The 23,485-nt window shown below is 40.7% G+C and overlaps 1 protein-coding gene across 1 annotated transcript in view; it reads right to left on the reverse strand.

Moving 5' to 3' along the window:
• Gpc3 (glypican 3) overlaps positions 1 to 23,485 on the reverse strand; it is a 338,342-nt gene that overhangs the window by 72,838 nt on the left and 242,019 nt on the right. Inside the window, exon 6 of the mRNA XM_021153008.1 lies at positions 14,209 to 14,329. Coding sequence (XP_021008667.1) covers positions 14,209 to 14,329 — 121 coding nt within the window. The remainder of the gene's footprint in view (positions 1 to 14,208; positions 14,330 to 23,485) is intronic.

A 23,485-nucleotide genomic window follows, 5' to 3' on the forward strand; every position in this document is an offset into this window, starting at 1 on the left:
GGAAGACCAGAGTCTTAGAAATCAAAAGGGTGCATGAAGTTCTGTTTCATCTCAGCTGTTCAAGTCTCAACAAGTTAAGCTTGAAGTGCAAAGGAGCCAAGAAAATGAAAGTGCCTATTACTCGGGCTTTGACAGACAACGTAGGTTGCTTGGTATCATATTTGAAAGTGATAGAACAGGCGAGAGAAGAAGGCGTAGGACATGGCTTGATGTCTCTGTCAAAAATAAGAACCAGCATGCATTCTCCAAGTGAGAGTCAGAACAGAGAGAGGGGAGAGAAGCCTGGGTTTTCTAGTTCTTACTGAGTTAAAGAGATTCTGAACAAATAGAACAGGGAACTCATGTGGAGGACCTGGTACTATTCTAGAATATTTCTTAAGAAAGTGAAAAAAGGAGTACTCTAGATGATTTTATTATTGTTGTTGCTAATTGAGACAGTTTTCGAAGTCCAAGGCTGGTCTTGAACTCCCTGTGTAACCAAGAACGAACTTGAACTTTGGATCCTCCTGCTTCTATCTTCCAAGTGCTGGGATTACAAGCGTGTGCTACCACACCTGGCTTTCTAGATGGCCTTTGGAAAGACCTAGAATATTCTACATATCAACTTTAAAATGCCCAGTGTAAACAGTTCTTAATTTTTAATGGCAAAAAGGGTTCCCTATGTGTTCTCTTCCTCTCTGAACATGTCTATACATTTCCTTCCCCCAAATTTACTATTTTTCCATGTGCAAAATATATCCACCTTGTCTCAATGTTTTTTAACTGCATCAACTCTAACTCCAAATAATCTCAAGTACCATTAGCTCCCATCAATTGAAAATTATATCATCTAACTCAAAGATGGATGAGATTAAATATATGACATCATAGGGCAAGATCTGTGTGCTTCGAAAAGCAGATAACATGATCCATTTTCAGAATGTGATAGCAGGGCAGGTGTTAGACAGAGACATTTTGTCCAAACAGGGAAATCGGTAGGTCAAAACTAGAAGAAAATAATTCACTTATTCATACAAATATGTGTCACCCTACTGTGTGTTTTAGGAGCACACAGCCCAGTGCTGAGTAGGAGGACAAATCTCCACCCTTATGGAAAGGCTGTAATCCAGCTCCCCTGCTACCCATCCTAAATGCTTTGTTGGCCATCTTAGCATCAGATATGATCAGCAGGGCACAAGTGTGTGCGGGGGCAGAGAGAAGAGAGAGCCTGAGTGTTTGGTGAAGAGTCAGGTTAGGTTGGCTTGCTGTCTGCATATGCTTGAATAAACCAACAGGCAAGGTGCTGTATACCATGCTAGGGAAACAGAGCAAACTACAAGTAGCTGCTATAATTAGAAAAACACAGGACTTGCTTTCAAATAAGGAAATTTGTTCTAAAAAGGTATGGAGAAGGCAAACAGTCACGGCTTCCCTCTGGTTCCCCACGCCTCTTTGTGAGGCTGTCACGAAACACCGTAGTCTCTCCAGCACATCTAAGCTCCCACAGTGGCAGCTGAAGAAAAACACGATAATCTCTCCCGATCTTTCTCACAGTTTTGGTAATTTTTGAGACTTCAGTGAATGGATGACACTCAACATTCAACATCCAAGAAGCTACTTTTAATTGGGATATTGACTAAAAAAAAAAAAAAAAAAAAAAAAAAAAAAAAAAAAAAAAAAAAAAAACAAACGTGTAACAAATTGATTAAAGAGTAATAGTTAACACATTCATCAGGGGATCTAAATAGCTCATTGTGAGAACTTCTTAAGGTTCAATGAGGGATAAATGTCTACAGGTACTAGGGTTTCCTTTTAACTTTGCACTGTGGGACCCGGAACAGCTACTGATCTGGTTTGAGTGGGTTATGACATATACTACATTCTTCTGAGACCCACAGCACTGCCTATTCTAATCCTTATGTCCTGGCTAACAGGTAAAAAGTGACAGGGCCAAATTTAGAGACAAAGCAGTTCTCATTCCCTAGGCTATTCCACCAGGCAGTAGACTGGAAGGTTTAATAAATTTTCATGGCAGGCTTCACTTCCTTTCCTTGGAAACTTGCAAGATTAGCTGGATTGCTTGCCACCAATTTCTGCCCTCTAACCCCCACCTCCTCAAGCTACACTCAAGAATGGACATTACAAAACCCTGATCTCTGTCCATATCTTTCTCATGTTCCTATCCCTTCAGTGGCTGTCACTGTCAAAAGAGTATAACTCTGGATTCCTTCTTATGCTATCTATAGCCCCTGGCATTTTTGACACACCTTTTAAGTCTCATCTTTCACTCCCCACCTCTCTGCTACTCCAGCTTGTGGCCTCAGCTCTCTAGCCACATGTCTACTGATGTACTTTCATGTCTCTGAGCCACTGCTCATACCACATTCCTCTGCTGGGAAGATCCTCCCTTGCAATCATTATCTGCCAAAATTCTCCTTGTCTTTCAAAGCCTGGTTTAAAGGCTACCTATTTTTGAAGTCCTGTCTAATTCTCTCAGTAAAAATGAGTCCTTCCCTTCTCGGGGTTAGCAGGACCTTATTTATGCTTCACTAATACAAGGCTAGGATAGTAGCGATGAAGGTATGTCTCATCATCTACCTTGAAAGAGATCACGCTCAAGTGGTATCCATATGCTCATAGTGCTGGCATATAGTTGCTCAGTGTTGGATGAATGGATCCAAAAGATGATATATCTACATGAGATGACAAATGTGTATGTAGAGTGGATTCTGTATATCCTTATTAATGTACATATATAGCCAATCAAACTTAGTGCCACATAAAACACAGATACCTAATACATAAAATAACTCCTAATATGACAGCCTATATATATAACCACACTTTACTATATGTTCTGCCTTATAGGCTTCATTTTGAAAGGGTGTCAAAGAAATGATTACCGCTTAAGTGACTTCCAAGAATGACAGGGAAGAACAGAGTCCATGCACCCAAGGAGAAGTTCATTTTGATGTTGAATCTTAACCTCTTAGAGTGAAAACCCGTAGCTTCAACAATTTGCACTGGAAGTTATCTGATGGCAAGTATCGATCAACCAATTTGCCACACAATAGTCCAGAAACCAACATAAATAAAAAGATATCAGCAGTAAGATCACCACTTCCTGCTTCTGGGCTGGACATCTTTCAGCTCTCCACCTCCTTCAAGAATCCATACGCTGCAATAACGAACTGCCTCTAGCTTGGCTTAGGCTTTTGTATTAGCTCATTAATGAGTCTGGATTCCTTCCCCATTTTCCATGGTATCCCAGGCAGAGACAAAGACTCAGGCAGCAGGGGGCAGCTTTCCTTTTGCCTGATAACAAGTGCTCACTAGTCTCTGTCTGTAGTTAACAAATTCCGTAGGTCTTTGAAGGTAGAGCCCACAGAATGGGTTCGGCCTGCTCTAAGCTCTGCAATGCAAAACAGAGCTTCTCTGCAATTCAAATAGAGCTCAGGAATTCGGGCCTTAAGCAGTGTTCCGGGCATCTCTGACATCACCCCAACAGCTGAGAGTGATGGTGTCTTAAGGAAAGCTCAGTAGCCCCAAGCCTTGTAAATTCTTTCTGCTCTGCTGGCATGCGAAATGCACACACACTCACAAATACGTTGTATGCTTTTCCAAACCATTCTAAATACCTCCTGGAAGACATCTGCCAATAAGGATCCCATGGCAGCCACATTTTAAATATAGGAACCTCTCAACATCTTCAGCCAGAGAACAAAATGCAAAAGGAATGCAGATTAACTTGCCATGAACTTTATAGCTCTGAAGTCTATTTGATACTACTGTTCCATGAAAGGCCCTGGTAAGATGAAGATCAAAATGAGACTTCTGGATCGTGTACTAAGATCCCTAAGCTGCACTCGGAAGGTAGCTTGCCTATTAATAGAGTATCTAATTTAGGGCAGAGTTCAAACTTGGGGGAAATCTAAAGAACTGATTTAAACACACACACACACACACTCATGCATGCAGATACCGTCTATATTTCATTTATCAGCTTCATTTTCTCTTCAAGCACTTTGAGCCAAACTAAACTTTCAACAGTTAAAAAATCTGTTGGCTAGATACATTGTTTCCAAGAATCTTTAGAATTTAGATTATTGTATTTAAAATTTTAAGATCACAGAAATATTACAAACTAGAAAAGACACAATTCCTCCAATCCTGCACAAAGACTCAAATAGCTTGACTTTCCCTTCTGTGAACACTTCATACTATAATAATATGAAAGGAGATATGTGTACATTGCATCTTATCTTTATCCTGATTATTCAAGACAGATGATAGTATATCCATTTCCTAGGTATTAGGAAACTGAAACAACCAGAAGTTAAAGAATTCAAAAAGAACATGACTGGCAGCCGAGCACCGATCAATTTGGCTTCAAACCCTTTTTGCTTTATGCTGAAGTAAATACCCAAATGTTGTGGTTTCAATCTTGTCACTGTAATTCTAATACTGTACCAATAAAGTTTTACAATAATGACAGGTGCTGCTGTAATAAAAACTTATTTTCCTTTTTTTCTTTTGTCCTTTCCTCCTCCTCCTCTTCCTTCTCCTCCTTTTCTTTTGTGGTGGTCACAAGGGTTACGGGTGGGCCTGAGAGGACTGGGAAGTGAATATGACTGGAGTGTACTATGTGAAAGTTCCAAATAATTAATAAAAATAATATCTTAATAAAAAAATAAAAAGCCTTAACATATACCAAACCAATAAACCAGTCTCTCAGGTAGAGCAGTGACCTTGCAGTCACCAAAGAGTCCTTTTAAACCTTTAAATAGAGTGAAGAAAATTTTCCTAGTCTTTCTCATTTTTTCCCATTCCAATGTACTGTAAGGCTCCAGGGAGCCTTAGCTTACCGGGGACCCCCTGAGTGAACCATGTGGAGTTGGGAATTGAGGCAAAAAGAAAGAGGAATTTATTGTTCCAGTGCATTGGGGTCATCCCAGACCCAAAGGAGAGGCTGCGACACCCCCCCCCCAACACACACACACACACTGCCACAGAACTGGGTCTGCGAGGTTTTATATGGTTTTCAGGGGCAGAATAGAACATCAGCAACTAGGCACAATATGATTGGTGGAACAGTGCACCTTTTAAATCGATTGGTCTTTAGAGAATCAGGTGACAAGGACTTCTCTCGTCTGAAGGTTGGCAACAGTCAGTCCTGTGGAATGTGTCCCCACCAGCAGGTCAGTTCCCACCCTGTGGTCTGAGAAATGCTAATTAGCCTCTCCCTTCCAGAGGGCAAGTGTTTCATGACCTTCCCAAAGTTCTTAAGCTGACCTTTTCAGTACTTATGCGCATATACAAGTCTTCCCTGCCAATACTGACCACACCATCTAAGGTACTTGCTAAGGGACTGCTCCTTGTTGCTATTTCCATTATCACCAAAACCAATGATGTCTACAAAGTCAGTTTCCCTATCACTTGCACACTTGTGTTTGGGAATCCCAAAAGAATGTATATTTATCCCTGGAACTTTTCAACTCTCTAGCTTTCTCTTGTCATCTAGTCTGTTAATATATATTTGGATACCAATGACAATATTGATATAATAGTTAATACTATCTTCCTGAATGCTATGACTGAATATTAATGGCATGGCTTGCTCCTCTGTCTTAGCTCATTTGTTAAAAAAAAAAAAAAAAAAAAAGGTTTCTGTCAAAGTTAAGTTCAAAGCAAAGCAGCAAAGACCTCTCTCCAGGCTGACATCAATTTGCTAAGAAAATATTCTTTAGGTCTAATAATTAGCTATACATTGACTAAAGCAGGTTATCTCTTTACCAACATTTCTTGTCACTTGTTGAAAAGGAACTCATAGTTATTATTTCTTTCTAAAACCATGTCTATGCCAGACCTACAGACCAGCAACACATGTTCAATGACATAGCTGTAAGAGGAAATGTCATGATTTTGTGTGAGAGAGTCTACAGTGGCTTCTAGTTCATAATTATTATGGAGAACTCACACTATCCAAGAGATTGATCTAGAACTTTGCTAAGATGTGATGTTAGGCTCTCTTGCTTGAGATTTCCACAATCCCATTTCTGCCTCTTAAAGTGTGGCTCTTCCTCTATTTGTTGTGCTAGTCCAAAGTTTAGCCAGCATAATTATTCTAAGACTCTTCAGTGCCCTGGGATGTAAATGACCTGAACTTAAGCATCATTTTCATGACATAACACAAAATAACTATTTTAGCTTTTTTTTTTTTTAAATCCTGTCACAGACTTGCCCATACTGCATAATATTTGGGAAACAACTGAAAACATGGGTCACAAGAAAGTATCTAGATCAACTTATTAAGGAGAAAAAGAGACCACATGTTAAAACTCTTAAAAAAAAAAAAACAAAAAAACAACTGAAATCCAGTGCATTAAACAATGGAGTGATTTTCATCTTGTATATTAGATGGGAGTCTAGTGGAAAAACTCCACTTTTCAGTTGCTATGCAAAAATCACTGTGGTTGCTGCCTAAGGAGACACTATAATTAGAGATACAGGATTGACATTAAGACTTTATTTCCACTAAATACCAATAGTGAGCTCATATAGAGTATGGATCCACGTCTGCTCATGTATCAATGCACTTAAAATGCAATGATCAGACTCAACTAACCATGGGAAAGACCCCATCTTAAAACAAAACAAAACAAATAAAAAAACTGTAGGTGGGCTGGACTATGGCCAGGTATTTTGTTGGAACAGCTAACATGGGATTTTCTCTGGGGTTGAGACTATGGAATGTTGGGAGCTATTAAGACAACACAATTGTCCTGATATCTGAATTGGGCCTCCCCCACCCAAAAAGAAAAGGGGGTCAAAAGCGGGCTACCGATGCACCGCTCTGAGAACAACCACAGATTGTTCCAGCCCTAAGTCAGCACCGGATATCCTGACCACAAGATGTACCCTGATACCACCAAGTTCCTGCTTCCCCATGTAGTCGCCAAAAGAAAAATTTCTGCTGCCCCATCCCTCCTGCTGAGAAGTACTTCCTCCTTTGCTTGTGCATTTCCGCTGCCCCATTCCTCCTGCTGAGAATTACTTCCCCTTTTGCTTGTGCATTTAAGCCTTGAGCCTTGCTAAATACAGCGAGACCTTGATGCTAATCAGACTGCTTCTCTCTCTCTCTCTCTCTCTCTCTCTCTCTCTCTCTCTCTCTCTGTGTGTGTGTGTGTGTGTGTGTGTGTGTGTGTGTGTTGTTCATTGCACTTGGTTCTCGTCTCTCCCTCCACCCCCTATTTGGTTCTTAGGAGATGGTCCCCTCGAGACCCTCGAATAACTGGACCTGCTGGACGGGTCAATGGAAAAGATCCTTCTAAACAAGATAGCATAGTAGTCTTTATTTCCATTGTTTTTTGTCAGAATTCTAATGACACGAGCAAGGAAATTTTGGAAGTGGTGCTCATCAGCTTTGAAGAAGACAATTTAGCTCATTAACACACAAACATGGGATTTCATTAATCATTTCTAAAAGTAATAATGTTTCCACCAAGCCATGCATATTCTCTTGCCTGATCTCCATTTTTACCACCAGTTAAGTTTAGGAACTTGCTTAAAAGCACATGCACTGATTTCCTTGTGTGTTGTAGATGCTCTGTATATTGAGGTAGTGTTCACATTGGATTAAACGTTCAAGAGTTTTAAGAGCAGCCTGAGATTTTTATTGTTTTATTCAGAAGACCAATATCTATCTAAGAAGAAGTTTACAACTAGCATTTCTTGGTTGAAATAAGAATGAGAACCTCCCACATTCACCATGGAACAGAATCTGAATGCACTGCCCTAAAATAACTGAGTTATTTGACATTTAAATCTACTGACTAATATGATGTTAATTTTGTCATCCTTAGAAGGGGGAGGCAAATCTTTCTTGAATTGTTAATGTATCCTGGAAGATAGAGGAAGTGAGATCCAGGGCATTCGAGTATAAAGATGGCTGATTCTGGATGTAGAATGGAGTCAGCCTCTGGGACAGGGCCCAACGCATGCACAATAGGTTCTCGTGGCTCTGCCTGCTTTGGGTTCAGTAATCCCTCCCCACAGAGACCACCTCCACTCAGTGTATTAACTATTCAACTGGTTTAATGAGTGAGGTGGTGGGTAATGAGGTGTACTTGTTATGAACAAAGCTAGTTAATAATGTCCACAGGAGATAAATAATTAGCAAGCTCATGCCTCAGGCCATGGGGCTTTTTTGTTTCAAAGATGAACTGCTGAAGTATGACCTCCTGCCATGACCTGAAGTACATTCTATACAAGAAAACATGCCTGCACATGTGCATTCATATTCATATTAGAAAAGACTTTAGGGGCAAACTAGAGTATACACACAACAACACTGACAAATGATAATAAATAAAATGAATTAAAATCTATAGAAAAGTCAAATACAGTAAATTATAGTAATGAAGAAAAAAATGTATCTTTCTCTGTTGCTCAATCAAGGTTATCATGATAGTGCTACCAATACTATGTTGCTCACCATTCCTGACTTATCTTCCAGTTTGAATAGTTTAATTAATATGCAAGGACTAAAATACATGACCCAATTTAAATACATTTAATGCTGTATATTCTAAATATAGCAAGTAGTTCCTTTTCAAGAAATTTAATCTAAAATATTTGAGAATTCTCTTTGGTGCAATGTTATTAAACTGTACATAGTAATTAAGATATTAAAAACACATGCTCCCCAAAGCCACCAGACATTGTAATTATATTTCAAGCTATTAAACAGCAAGACAAAAGATTTTTTTAAATGATAAATGTGTTTTGGAATGTTTCAGCTAATTCCCGTTACTTTGTGAAGTAATGTTTTGCTCCACAGAGTCTAGCAGCTGATACCTAATGACTACTTTACACTGTCCTTTTGTGACTGAGAAGCCTCTTCATTGGCTTTTGCAGGTACCCCTGTCTCCTGTCCCACTAACCCAGTCTGGCTCTATAGGGAAATGGAAGTAACTATTTTTCTACAGCACCATTTGTAAGTAAAGACAGATCCAAGACTTTGGAATATAGTAACATTTGAGGAAGGCCTTTTATTTAAATTTGATTTTTTAGAAAGCTTCATAAAATTCATGTTTAAGACTAGATTTTCTAGAAAGCACTGGCTCAGGTCAGTAATTTCCAGCTATTGTTAATTTTTATGAGAAGACTCTGAAAAAGTTACTTGATGTGTTTCTACCATAACTAAGAGCCAACTCAAAGATTTGGAAAAACTGCACTCTGTTCCTCATCCACTTTACAAAGTAACTTATGAAATATTTCACATTCTATTTCGACACCAAGTGTCTTCATGTCTTCATCTGTGTCACCAGACTCTATCAAGCATCTTAAAAATAGTTTGCCACTATTTCCAGGAAGTGATAGAAGTAGGGATAGTTCACTCTCTGTTGTACCTTTGAGTTTTTCCTTTGGTCTATTATTTAGGGATTTTGGATGATAGCTCACAGACTCACCTATCCTACAAAGCACCTTTATTTGTTCATCATATAACGTGGTAAGCAGTTTTCTAATGATTGCCTCAATTGGGACTCTGTAAAACATGATTTCTCTTTCTTTGTTGAAGACTTTATAAAGCCGTAGACTATAGAAATGTCTATATGTGGCCCTTGAAAACTGCTAATCCCCAAAGTAAGGGGCTTCAGATATTTGTACTCCTCCCCACTTTTTATACACAGATCCTAACAGTACCTTGTTCTTCTTCTTCTCTTCATTAGATAGATAGATAAGTAGAAGGAAAGCCGAGAGTAAAGCTGGTAGCCTTGGAGTTTGGGTCTCAGTGAGCATTAGAGTTTCTCCTTCTGGTAAATGCAAATACCAGAGCCCATCTTGTTTCCTCTCAGAGCCAATGCATTTGTTTATCTAATGTACATAAGAGTATGCCTACAGACTGATCTGTGCTGTGCAAATGTATGGCTGAATTATCATTTAGAGTTACACGGTTAACATGATTCAAAGACAGGTCAAATATCTGGCCCTGGGGAATGGATCCATACATAGTAGGAGCGATAAATGCCAAAATGTTTTTTTTTTTAACCACTTAATGTTTTATAGCCTGATGAAAAGAAGGCAGAAGAACAGAAGAACTGGATAGGGGGAAGGGCAAGTTGAAGTTCCATCTGCCTATATGGGAAGGCTGGTGGGAAGGGAACAACCTCTGAAAGGATGACAGGTTACAAAGTGGAAAGGGGTGACCTGGGAACAGGGTGTTTTAAAAAGAGTGCAGAGCAGAGAATAAAGTCACAAGACTTGTTCACAAGAGGGTACTGGGTTAAAGCCTGACCTTGAGTCACAAATCACAGAATCACACGGCTGGAAGGAATCTTAAGAGGCCATCTCGTCTACTCCCCCGCCATTCAGCAGGACATTGTAGCCATCCTAAACAGATGAGACTTTATCCTATTTTGAATGAGAAATTCTTGACACCAAATGGCCAGGTATTGACTGCTCTGGCCTCAACTCTTTACAACAGGCAGGAAAACAATTTCTGGAATTTGATTTGAACCTTTAATGGGCAACACGATAAATTACTAGTGTTTCCTTGAGGACAAAAATTTCTGTGGTAGCTTTAGAACAGCAAAATTAGTTGTAACTTATAAATACACTTAAAACAGAGAAAATGTTACTGACAAAACTAAGTTAGAGAATCAGTTTCCCACAGTGTCATCTGGGTAGGAAGGTATTATGAACATTCTTGGTATTTGTGAAGTCTTCGCTCCACATAGGAGTCTGGAGCAGAAACAAAAGTTGGTTTAAAAAATATGGTCTAGTAAATTCCAGAACTAATACTGAGAACCAAGAGTGGTTCAATTCCTCCCCTAACAAAAACTAATAAATCCTCACATAAATTAGAAACTGAAAAAGAAATAAAAAGGACCTTATTTTCAATCGTGGGAATCTTACACATGAACTGTGTGGCTTATGAGGAAAAGGGAGTATATTACACACCTGTGCCCCTTCCCAGGAAATGGGCCCAGGACTGAGCCTGAACCCATCCCCTCAAGGTTACACTATGGGACTGTTAATGTAGAAATAATGTTACTTTATTCCCTTAGTGAGTATAGTATTTCCGTTCTATCAACAGAACCTTAATCTGAAAGGAGGCAGCTGAAAATGTCTGTGGAAGAAAAGTTGATTTACTCTGGGAGATGCTCATAAATGCTCTAATTCATCAGGACGGACACACAAGTCCAGATAGGAAGACATCTCTGCATTTATAGACAGAAACGATGGAAAGTAACATTACCTGGATTCTCCATGCACATGCAAACATAGGCAAGTTAACTTGATTCTACCTCCTCACTGCCAAAAGTTTAGGCCAATTTAGCCAGGCATTCACTGAATCCAGATGTTTGGCAGTATATAAGAAACAACATCTGGATAATTGATTGAATTTTCAACTATACTCACTGGATGCTTGGCAGCGTGCCTGCACCGCCTCTAATGGCTCCTTGCCTCAGTTTCTCTAGCTATAAAGAGGGAATAAACATTTATCACTTGGTGAGGATGATAAAAATCTTTAAGGGTAATGAATTCTTGAAAAGAATACTTCTATATCTCATACAATTCCAGGTTGGATTCCCTTACCCCTAAACAACTAGTCTTGAGAACATGCAGTGACTGAAATAATGTTAAGTGCTATAGAAAGCTAAATGCATTATCAGTGTTAGCATCTTTATCATCCCAATCAAAACTCTGTTCTTTTGTCATTTTCCCAAATAATCTCACTTTCACACTGAATAATGGCCAAAAGGTGAGTTTTAGCTAAGGATTGAAAAGATGTGTTTTATGCATATAAAGCAACACAGGTGAGAAGAAAAGAAAGTCAGTGTAGATGTTTGGAGCCAGACCAATGTTAACAGGTAAAACTAGTCTATCAATGACAATCAATTGTTCAATAGTATTTGTATAGAAACGGAAAATGTGCACCACTGTTCTGCAAGGAGGGAGAAGAAAGGAATGCTGATGGTGAATTTGTCCTCTCTTTGTTTACCTCGACCTCTCCATGGATTAGCTTGTGTTTTGTGGCTGAGAGTTAGACGAAAGAAAAAAATTTAAGAGAGAACCCGAGCAAAGTAACAAAGGAATCTGCAGTCACATAAAACTCAGTGGCTAACGTACTGATATTCCCTTTCGAAGGTATGTCCCGCCTACAGGGAAAAGCCTAAACAGCAGCTCCGTAACAATCATTTAATAAAGGCCTGGAGTGCAAACACCATTATATTTATGCATATGTATATTTATCAATATTATACTACTACTACAGGAGTACTACTGATGGGAGAAAGCACTGATTTGCCTAAGGCTATATATTAAAAATACATATATAATATACACATAAATATAAATACATATTTATAAATATTGCATGTATGTTTATATATATTCATGTATATTTAATTTATATACATAAGCACATATATATGCACATACATATAATATCTACATATATATTAAAATATAATAATTCAGACCCAATATGGAAGCAAATTCATATTCTTTAACTGTAACTGAAGCCTTTACAAAAAGGCTTGCTGTAAGCATCTTGGTAATTACTAGATTATATTTAAGTCTGTATCTTCTCAACTTTTCCCCTTTTCAAGTGGATTCAGTCCACGGGTCGTTGTCTGAAATTGCTTTATGGCTGCCCCTCTCTACTTCTCTTTACGTAGTCCTCCCTTGCACATGGTTTATAGCAGCTCTTAACATTTGCTCCTCTTAAGGCTCTTCCCCCTAGCCTAGCTTACTCTGTGTTTCTGCCAGGTCACCCTAAACTATTGTGAGCAGCATCTCTCTACGCGCTTTATCGCGTATCACACTTTATCTTTCTTGAGATGTTTATGCTTGGGTTCTCGTCCAGGGAGGCTGTTAAAACAGAGTATTACATTTCTTTTCAATCTCAGAAGTCTCTGGGACCCAGGAGAACACATATATACCAGGTATGCCTTAAAGTCTGTTGACATCTATACTCAGGAGTAGAGGCACAGTGATTGGCCCCGAAATTTTGGTCTCACCAAATGCAGGATTCTAACTGAGTAGACTCACCCAGACACAATTAGTTGGGGTCATTATAAATAGTCTGAAGACCAATTCTGCCTTCACTCCTAGGGGAAGTGGCCACATTGCCTTTGCCTTGGTATCCTTTGAGACACATTTGGAAAAAAAAATCACACTGCTGTGGCCATGTGCTCAGCAGCAGTAGCAAGCATTTATTAAGTGCTCACTGAGCTCAGAGCACTTTAGGAGACACTGGAGGAGTTCCTCCAAGTGTGCTTTCAGTATGCCCATGATGCAATCCAAGTGAAATATGCTATCATTAGAAAGCCCTTGCAAACAATTTTCTCAGAATGACAAAAATTCACCAATGTTCACACAGAAAATAAAATTAGGCCTGTGTCTTCACGCAGAACCTTCTGCCCGCGGATAAACATTTTAGTCCCATTCAATTCCTCCCAAGCTACAAATAGTAGCCCAGTACCTGGGCTCTCCCAGTCATGGAACATGGCATGGCCCAGAAACACTGTCACTGTGGCATATGGTGGCCTTTCTGGTGGCTTTTTAAAAAAAAATGTGGCCACAAAGCAATCACAAGCAGATGGTACCATACTTCTATTTGTGTCTTGTAAAACTCCTTATAAGAGGGGGAAAGTATGTGTATAGGTCAAGGAAATGAGAGGGGTGAGTCAGAATTTGGCAAAGGGGCTGTGAAGCAGGGTCTCCAAGATCTTGCTGGTGGTAGTGAAAACTGACACACTCTCACTGGAAATATTCACACCCCTTAATGCAACAGCACAGGCTTGTAAGAAAATCATCTCTGATCAAGAGATGGTGCTATAGAGAAAGAGGCAGCTCAGTGATGGAATGAAACTGGAATCACTTAGGATGTCTATTAATCATGATGAACAGACAACAGAATGTTACTCGGCCACAGCAAATGATTAGTAGGAGCACGAGAATGTGTTGTCAGTATAGTATGACTTAAAAAAAAATTATGAAGCCAGGCATTGTGGTGATACCAGTATGATTTCTCTCTTACTGCAATATCACAATGATTAAAAATGGAGTGAAAGATGTCAATTTTAGCAGGTAAAATCATTGAGGAACATGAATAATTGCTGCTTCCCCACCTGCCTAAATATTAGTTTCAGCAATGAAAATCATCTGCCTCATGTTGATTTCTTTTGCAGTTCCACTTCTGTTGGCTATGACACATACCTGGTTAATGTGCTTCAGTTTGTCAATGATCTGGCTAACCACCGGCTCAGGGCCCTTCATTTTCAGCTCATGGAGGTTAAACTGATTCTTCATCCCGTTCCTTGCCGCCTTCTGGCTGTATCTATAGAGAGGAAGGGAAAGAAAAAGTTTGACAATGAGAGTCCCAATCAATGAGACTGACTCCATTGGGTGCCAACAGTGCAACTGACTATAAATTTTCTCCTGCCTTTTAGAACATGAGACGACTGACTAGAAAGCACTGTGCCCAGGGACGTTCAAGGTCATGGTCAGTGAAAAACACCATTAAGGACTAGCTCTGCCTGTGCTTCCCACTCATTTGAAGGAGAAAGACCCTCCCATGCTCTTTACCTCTGCCTTCCCCTCATACCCCTCGTCTCATAATTTCCTGTGACCCCCACAGGAACTGTTTTTCTGTTCAGGGAGCTTTTCCAACCAGATGCAGCATACATTATGCCTGCTAGCTTGCCTCCATGGAAGAGAAAGTCATGGCTCGGGAGAGGCTTGTTGACATTGTCCTGCGTGGGGAATCACAGGCTTGGCTTTAGAGCTGGAGGATGTATTAAGGTCTCTACGGATGTCCTCATCAGGAGGAGCAGGGGGACGATTTGTAATCCAAAGCCATTCATTCTACCTTTATCCCCAGTGTCAGGCTTTTCTGGCTTCAACCAGGACAGTGATTCCCACTTGATTGGACATTTTTCTGTACCCACAGTTCAGGATCTTAATTTTAACCCGAACTAGAATCCTGTCATACATCCTGATTTGCATCATTTTCTGTCCTAATACCTATACTGTGGATATACTCCATTTCAGAATATACTGAGCTGCTTTGTTCTTATTATGCTGCATGACTGTATCATAATTTATTTGTCCATCTCCTACTGATAAACTAAATTATTTGTAAAAACTTTGATAATATAAACAATGCTGCAAAGAATAGCCTTGTGTGCTGATTTAAAGTCGTTATACTTTTTGTACAGCACTTACAGTTCTGAGTTTACTCCTGCTGAGAAAAAGAGAGAGATAGAGAGAGACAGAGAGAGNGAGAAAAAGAGAGAGATAGAGAGAGCAAGAGAGAGAGAGAGAGAGAGAGAGAGAGAGAGAGAGAGAGAGAGAGAGAATCCATCATATACATATGGTCAGCTCCTAGAAGCTTTGTAGTTTCCTGGCACTGAATGAAAAGGCAACCACTGAATTGTCAGATCACTGAGCCAAGTGCCTTCATGGAATCTTTATCAAACAGTGCACTCAGTATTAGCCACCCCTTTTGTGTCCATAGAGTGCTGTGCAAATGTGCTTCTTCCCTGATGATACCAATTCCGACTTCTTTCTTTCCTCCTGCTATTGCCTAAGGAAGAGCCCCTATGCACGGATGAAGATGTAGGACTAATTCAGAAAAGAACCTCAGGAACATGTTTTTAAAGATCCCTCCATGGACTTGTCCATACCAAAGCTCGCCAAGCACATTTTTGTGAAGCATTTTCCTGAAGCTCAGTATCCTCACTAGAATTGGAGAAAGACATGGAAGCTTAGCAATTTGGTCCTAGACTCCCATTCTAAAGCTATTATGAATATTAAATCTAATGAACCTCATAGCTGATCCCTTGGTGACTCTCTTGTAGGGTTCTCTGCCTCTCCTCTAGTTCTCCTTTCTTTTCTCATCTCTCATTTTCTAGTCGTGAATTAGAACTAAACATGGCCAGCTGAACACTGCTCCACAATCCCATGGTGACTCAATTAAAAAAAAAAAAGGCAGCACACCTAAAAGCTCCCTCTTCTCTTTTATTTTGTTCTGACAGTTGAAACAGCATTCACTGTTGCACTGTATCACGTGCTATTTAAATCCTCCAAGAGCTCGAGTAAATGAAGCATGGTTTCTGGTTACAGAAGTGTTGGGAAGGGCTGGCTTGTGGTTTAGACATAAAGCTCTCCTTTATCTCATTTCTGTACAAAGCACTAGGCAAGTGTACTCATCCAACTGTTGCTCATGGTTGCTAAAATTCAGGGGCACGATTTAAATACTCTGTTTTTATACTCTTCTGTAGGTACTCGGTACACCCTTCTGCCTCACATCTTTTCCTGTATCTTATCTCTCCATCCTTTCTTTCTACCTTAGCTTGGGAAAAAAGAAAAAAAACCCACTGAACCAGATTTTAAAAGTAATGACTGTCATAATGGAATATGAAGCATACATTAAAAGAGCATAGTAGATCTGTATGCACTGATAGAGAAGAAAGGCCAAGATACATTAAAACAACAAAGACCCCACAAGTTGAGAATGTCCAGTGTGGGTCTATTTGTGATAAAAATGGGTTTGTACAGACATTGTAATAGGTCTTTCCCACTTGTCTACAGCTTCCCCTTCTATAGAATCACTGGCTGGCAAACAGCAATAGCAATAGACTGACAAGATTAAGTGAAAAATTACAGAAATCATTAATTCATAAGTTTTAAATTGAATGTTGTTTTAAGTATGATAAAACCTATACCATCCACTCATTCATGCCTAGGATATAAATTATTTCTGTGTTCAACAAGTCTAAGTTGTATATGCTACCCCACTCGCTATTAGTCACCTAGAGGCTACTACCTAAGTTATCAGATTGGATGGATAACTACCTAAGTTATCAGATTGGATTGGATGGAGTGATGGAGAGAGATCATAAAACTTTTACTGTAATACACAGCTAGAATTGTTTTATGATATGATTATTAATATCTGTTCATGTCTAATTTCTAAACTAAACTTGGTAATAGTTGTCTGTTGGTTTTCTTTTCAGTGCTGGGCCTCAGGCATATCAGGCAAGGGTTCTCCCACTGACCAACATTTCCTTTCTTTCCCTCATCCTGTCAAAGATCAAACTCAGGACCTTCAGCCTGCTAAGCATGAGGTCAGACCTATATTGCCAATCTTCTCCTCCTACCCGTGTTTCCAAACTGTGTTTGATTGAATCCTTGGACATAGAGAGGTACTATCATTCTTTTAAGGAACCAACCAGGGGTCCCGGGATCCATCTTTTACAAAAGGAGAACACCTGTGCGCTCATATGTTATAAAACTGCTCAAATATGTACAGAAAACAAGAAACTAGTGGTAGCTGTTACTTTCAATAAGTGCTGGTCGAGACTTGCTTATGTATTTTATAACTTTATTTATCTTCTGTATTTTATACCATGGATATTTGTTTCTCTGTGTGGTGCTGACAACTGAACCTAGGGCCTTGCTCATACTAGATAAGTTCTTTGCTATTGTGTTACATCCTCAGTTCCTTCTGTGAGCTTTCTAAACCTATGTAACTATTAGATTTTTTAAAAAAATAAATGAAATTGTACATCACAGTTAACTTCAGTTTTTTCAGCGTTTGTAACCATGATTGACAAAAATTTGAATGTATTTATCATGTACACTGTGATGCTCAGATATGTGTATATCTAGTGAACGATTTCTAAAGCCAGTTTAATCTATCCATTACTTCACTTCATCATTCCTTTTGTTTAATAACTTAAAAAAAAATCGACTGTGTTTACTTTAAGCACATGTGCCTCTCTGCGATAGCAAAGGGACACAGATGGTGTGTTCTCAGGGTATTTCATGGGACATGTGTACTCTGAGTGTCAAAGCCCAAAGGGAATCAGCTAGGGATGTCTCTGGAGTTTGCAGTTAATGAATTCATTCAGCATTTCACTTCCATGGGTCTCCGCAGTGCTGCTGATGCCTGCAGTTCATGATAGTCTTTGAATGAGGTTGAGCCATCATAGCCCCAATTCATCTGACCCACTCAATTCTTAGGGGATGCCAGAGACAGGAACACTCATTAGCCTCGGGGGATTTTAATGGTGGGTTATCTGGTTAGCAATACTTTTCTGTGGCTTGATTAATTGTCCTCCTCCTTTCACAACTGCCTCTTCCCAGAAGTTTTAACATGCTTCTGGCAATAAAAGAACAGAAATGCCCACCTCCACCGAAACGGGATGCTTTCTTGGCTGTATATATTTAGCATGATGTTAGAGGTGTTACCTTTAAGCACTTCGTGCAGTATCTCTCCCCCCCCCCCCCCCCGTCCTGTTTGGATCTATTCAGCACAAAAATGACTGCCGTGATACTAAGAAAACCCTATTTGTGCAGTGAAAAGGAGAATGTTTCTCCCTTTCAGGCAGATTGGTTAAGGCCTGGAGGGGAAAGGGGGGGAGGAAACCTGTGTAAAAGCCTTAAAGAGAAAAGGAACCTAATTAAAACAGGACATCTGGGCATGCTTGTCCTGGGACAGTTGAAGCAAAGAGAGCACTTGTAAAAGAGGAATAGAGTCAAACAAGCGTAAAATGGGCGAGCTTTTCTTCCTAAATCTGCACTGGCTGAGGCAATCAGCAGATGCAAATGGAGAACGCTGGAGATGGAAGCGCCTTCACAGACCAGCGGGTCCAACCCCCTCGCCATGTACGTGAAGAAACAGACTCAGCAAGGGACTTTTCAAACCGCGAATACTACAAGTTTCATACTCAGAATAAAATTCTTTTCTTTAAAGGTCCCTCAAACGTATCCTGTGCATTCCTAACCCTGCTGGTTCTGATTCAGGGCAAGGGGCTTGCTAGAGACTTCACTTTCCTTCTTGCCCTAGGCATTAGACTGGTGGTAAGGGTTTGTGAGCAAATCTCAGAAGGACTGACTCCTGGCTAAAAGGATTTGATTTCATAAAAGTTTACATTCAATTGCTGCCTGATTGTGGCTGGGAGAAAAAAGAAAAAGGAAAAAAAAAAAAAAAGAGAAAGAGAAAGAAAAAGAAAAAGAAAAAGCAAGCAAGCAAGAAAAAAAAAAGCTATAGATCATGCATGCTCAGAGCGCCATCTTATGGAGAAACTGTGGCATGACAATAAATGGTCTGTCATCCTTGAAAAATATTCTGGCTACAAGCACTAGGGGAAAATGGTAAAATTTAAAGAGAACAAATAGCTTTAAAAAAACCCTAGAACACAGAGTAGCAAAAAGCAACTTATTAAGAGGCTTTAAGAAAAAACTGTTTTCTGTTGGAGATGCAGCCTTAATTGCATAAATACACAAAATAAAAGATGAAGTTAGCTGAGATTTTAAATGTGTTTAATAAAGAAAGTGACAATTTTTCCTAGTGATTTGTGGACATTTCTTTATTTATGTTCAGGTAATAGTTTTTACCCCTGGTTACCCTGGGACTTGCAATGCATACATTAAGCTGGCCCTATACTGATTGCAAGCATTAAACCTAGATTTTTGTGGATATAGTCAAAGGGAAATATTTCATCTGTTTCATTTTTTTCTAACTGCAACACAACAGTTATAAACAACTTCAGGGCAAATTTTCAATGCTAACAGCACATTTATCCATGATATTCCAAGAAATACCTGTGTTTTCACACAATTGCCTTTCAGAAATTACCGAGATTTTAGTAGCAAGAAAGAAAATGCTACGGAAGGAATCAGAAGAATGCAAAGCCATTTACATCTCATTTTAGAAGACATTAGCATGGTAGGAGAGTAAGTGAGTGTCAATTCATTTCTATCCTTGTTTTAAACCTCACTTGAGAAAGGGCTAAAAGATTACTCTTGGAATATCAATGACTTAAATCCAGAGATGCAGTGAATATTTTCTAGCCGGTGAAGAAATTGATATTATCCATTAGAGTCTGGGGCTGGGAGAAGCAGTTGGCTCAGCAGAGAGGGGATGATAAAGACAATGCCTGGGACAGCACCACCTGTACCTCAGTCTAGCCATCAAAGGATCCAGGACACTGACAAGGAAACTTACCTCCCAAGTGCTAGGATTACAGGCAAGCACTATACCGGGTGAACTACATCCCTCCCCTTATATAACACATTTACAAAAGGGCCAAGTCATGTGGTAGAAAGAGAATTGGGCTTATATTCAAAGATATAGATTCAAATATTGGTTTGAGCTAGGCTTGGGGATATAGGCCTGAAATCTTTGGTACTCTAAAGGCTGAGGCAGGAAGACTGTAGGTTCAAAGCCTATCTGGAATTCCAGGTGAATTAAAGACCAGCCTGGGCAATTTGGGGACACCAGGTCTCAAAAATGATAAAAAAAAGGGGGGGTTGGTAAGGCACTTGCCTAGCATGTATGGTTCAGTCCCCAAGTAAAAATAAAACTGGCTACCCTTCAAACAGGTAAGGAATAATGTCACTAGCATGTTGTGGGGGGACTAGTTGATATGACAAATGCTATTGAGTTGAGATTATATAGGCTATGTGCTTCCAACTGTGCCTAGAACACAGAACGTTTTAGAGGAGAGCTCTTTTGAAAGTATGAAAGACAGTACTGGACAGATAGTAGACCTTCAGCAAACATTTGCAAAGAACTTCCTGAGAGCACCCAAATGAACCTTGAGAACAATAGTTAGGAGAAATGTCAACTTCCCCACGCCCACCCTGAGAGAAATCCAACACTTCAGTTGTCTTCAGCCTGGTTCTATAGGGCCAGAACATAGGATCAAGGTAAAAGAACTTAGAGTTTTCTTTGTTTGCCTTTGCACTTGAACTCTGATAGCTAAGCGACAGGCATTGAATACCCAAACCTACCTGTGGAGGACTCTACAGCAGAGAGACCTTCACAGAGCTTCCAAGGGACACTGTCTATCAAGGAAGAACCTGTTGGCCAGGAATGTCAAGTGCTTCATACTTCGTCATGTTGTTCTGAATGTCCAAATGAATTGCCAGAGGTCTAGAGCAAAGGGCAGACTGACTCCATAGCAATGGGAACTGCCGAGATCCTTTACAAGATAAACATTCCTGTTATCATTGGGAAGCCTCCGTTCCTTAGCTACAGTTACGGGCAGGTCTCAAACCCTTTTACCTGCAGGGTTATTGCCCCTCCACCTCCACTCTTCCACCTCTGCTCCAGGTCTTGGGCCAGAGGAAACAGAGCTGCTAACGGTGTTAGCTTAGCTGACTCACCTGGCAAGCCCCAGGCTTTGGAATTCTGCCTTGTTCCTCAAAGCCATTCTTCCATGCTCTTGGAGTGAGCCCTGGGTGTTTAGGCACGACTTCCTCTTGCCTAGCACCGCTTTCCCTGGGCTCTCTGACCTGAACTCTGTCCCATTTCCCTCACTTGTATCCATCCACCTATGCCTCTACTTCGTTTCCTGGCAGACATTAGGGCCTCAGTAAAGAGGTCTGTGGGGCTGATTCAAGGTGGAGGGCCTCTCCCCCAACAAAGCTCAGTTTATAGTTCTAATCATCCAGGCTTGCTGGATCTGCAGTCTTTGACTGGGGGCCTGCCTTACACTGACTGGCCTTCTGGTCTCCCTGCCAGTCTCGTCCACCTATCAAGTCACCCTACTTTAGGGATCCATCTACAGGATATCTTATTAAACACCAGACAATATCCCTCCACTTATTACAGGTGAAGGATCTTTTGTCCAAAATGCTCAGGAGTAGAAGTGTGTGGATTTCCCCGCACCCCCTCCCCCAATTTTGGGATATTGTCTGGTGTTTAATAAGATATCCTGTAGATGAGATGCACATAAAATTTCTCCTTGTTTCCTATATTCTTTTTTTTTTAAGATTTATTTATTATTATATGTAAGTACACTGTAGCTGTCTTCAGACACTCCAGAAAAGGGAGTCAGATCTTGTTACAGATGGTTGTGAGCCACCATGTGGTTGCTGGGATTTGAACTCCAGACCTTTGGAAAAGCAGTCGGGTGCTCTTACCCACTGAGCCATCTCACCAGCCCCCGTTTCCTATATTCTTTATCCACATAATTCAAACCACCTAGGAGTATGGGGTATTTGTAGTGTACCTACATTTTGGTTGTGACCCATCACGTGAGGTCAGGGGTGGAATGCTTCCAATTCTGGCATCCTATCGAGCATCAGGAAGCTCCGGATGCTGAGGCAGTAGGACTTGGGAATTTTAGTGTCCACATTGTGAAGTACTAAAAGATAAAGGTTTCTATAGCGCAGCATCCGGTGGACTGGAATAGTGTGCCTCTCACAGCGGGGAAGGGGCTAGCAAGGGTGAGGGAGCCAGTGTGAACCCGGGCCCAGAACCCTGAGTTATCACACACTGCGGGACTACTCCGTCACTGCCTTCTCTTAACATCAGTGTCTCAATTCCTGAACCGACATCCGAAAGCAGCAGGGAGAAAGGACACTCAGTGAGTCTTCATCTGGCGGACGAGTGACAATATAGAGCACAGAGAGAGGTGACAACCAGTCTATAGACAAAGAGCTTGTCACCGCCAGCGGCTCCTGATCAGACTAGCCCCACTCTTAACAGGCTTGGGCCCGGCGCTGGCACCTTCTAGTCACCAGCCACCAGAGAGTCGAGTCGAAGAATAACAGAGGGAAAGTGGGTGTGAGCTCCAGCGTGAACCGGGTCCACTCCGACTGCCCAAGCTGCTCGCTCAGGTGTCCCCCAACAGTTTGCACCTGCTCTGCCACTAGAACAAGCCACTCATTGTATGAAGCTGCAGGCGTGGCGGTGCTAAGCAAACAACAACAAAATGAGTCTCCTGAGTGAGCCTAGAGCAGATGGGAGTCCAGGAAAACTTTACTAAGCCAAATAAAAGTGACTGTAAAGCACTTGGTAAAATATAAAGTGCCACATAAATACTTAATAAAAGCATGCAGCAATGCACACAAGGACAACGGGGTCAGAAACTACCCAAGCTCTCTAGCCGAGAGGTTCTTAGAGAGAGTGAAAATTGTCTTCCCCCCTCTGCTTGCTAGGTCACTTTGTATTCCTCCACTCTTACCTGCCCTTCAGGCCTTGGCACCTCTCTAGATAGAGCTCTCTGGTCACTGATCTGGCTCTGTGGCTAGAGGGTGTCTGATTTTCATTCTGAGCAGTTGTATTATTCAGAGCAACAGTGATTGAATTCCATTTCTTTTTGCTCAGAAACCCCGTCAGAGCTGTGTGGTCCTCTAAGGGAGCCGGTTTCTTTAAGATTTAATTACTTGAATCCCACCCCAAACTCTCCAGGATCAGAACCTGAAAATGACTCTGACAACATCTCAGACAGCTGGCCTGCCTGCTCCCCTGTTAGCTGCTGGAAGGCTGAAATGAAGAACTCACCGAGATCCTAACGAGACTGATTATACCTCGGGGCTCTGTTTAACTACCCTCGCTGTGGACTATCTGGGAAGCCATCAAGGACAAATAGAAGTAGAAATTCAAAGTCACTCAGGTGGCTGCATGGCATTCTTCTTTTCAAATTCCCAGTTCCTTCTCAAATCCTCCCACCCCCTACCCCCATAAACCAGCCTA

This window comes from Mus caroli, chromosome X (assembly GCF_900094665.2).
Source record: "Mus caroli chromosome X, CAROLI_EIJ_v1.1, whole genome shotgun sequence".
NCBI lineage: Eukaryota > Metazoa > Chordata > Mammalia > Rodentia > Muridae > Mus > Mus caroli.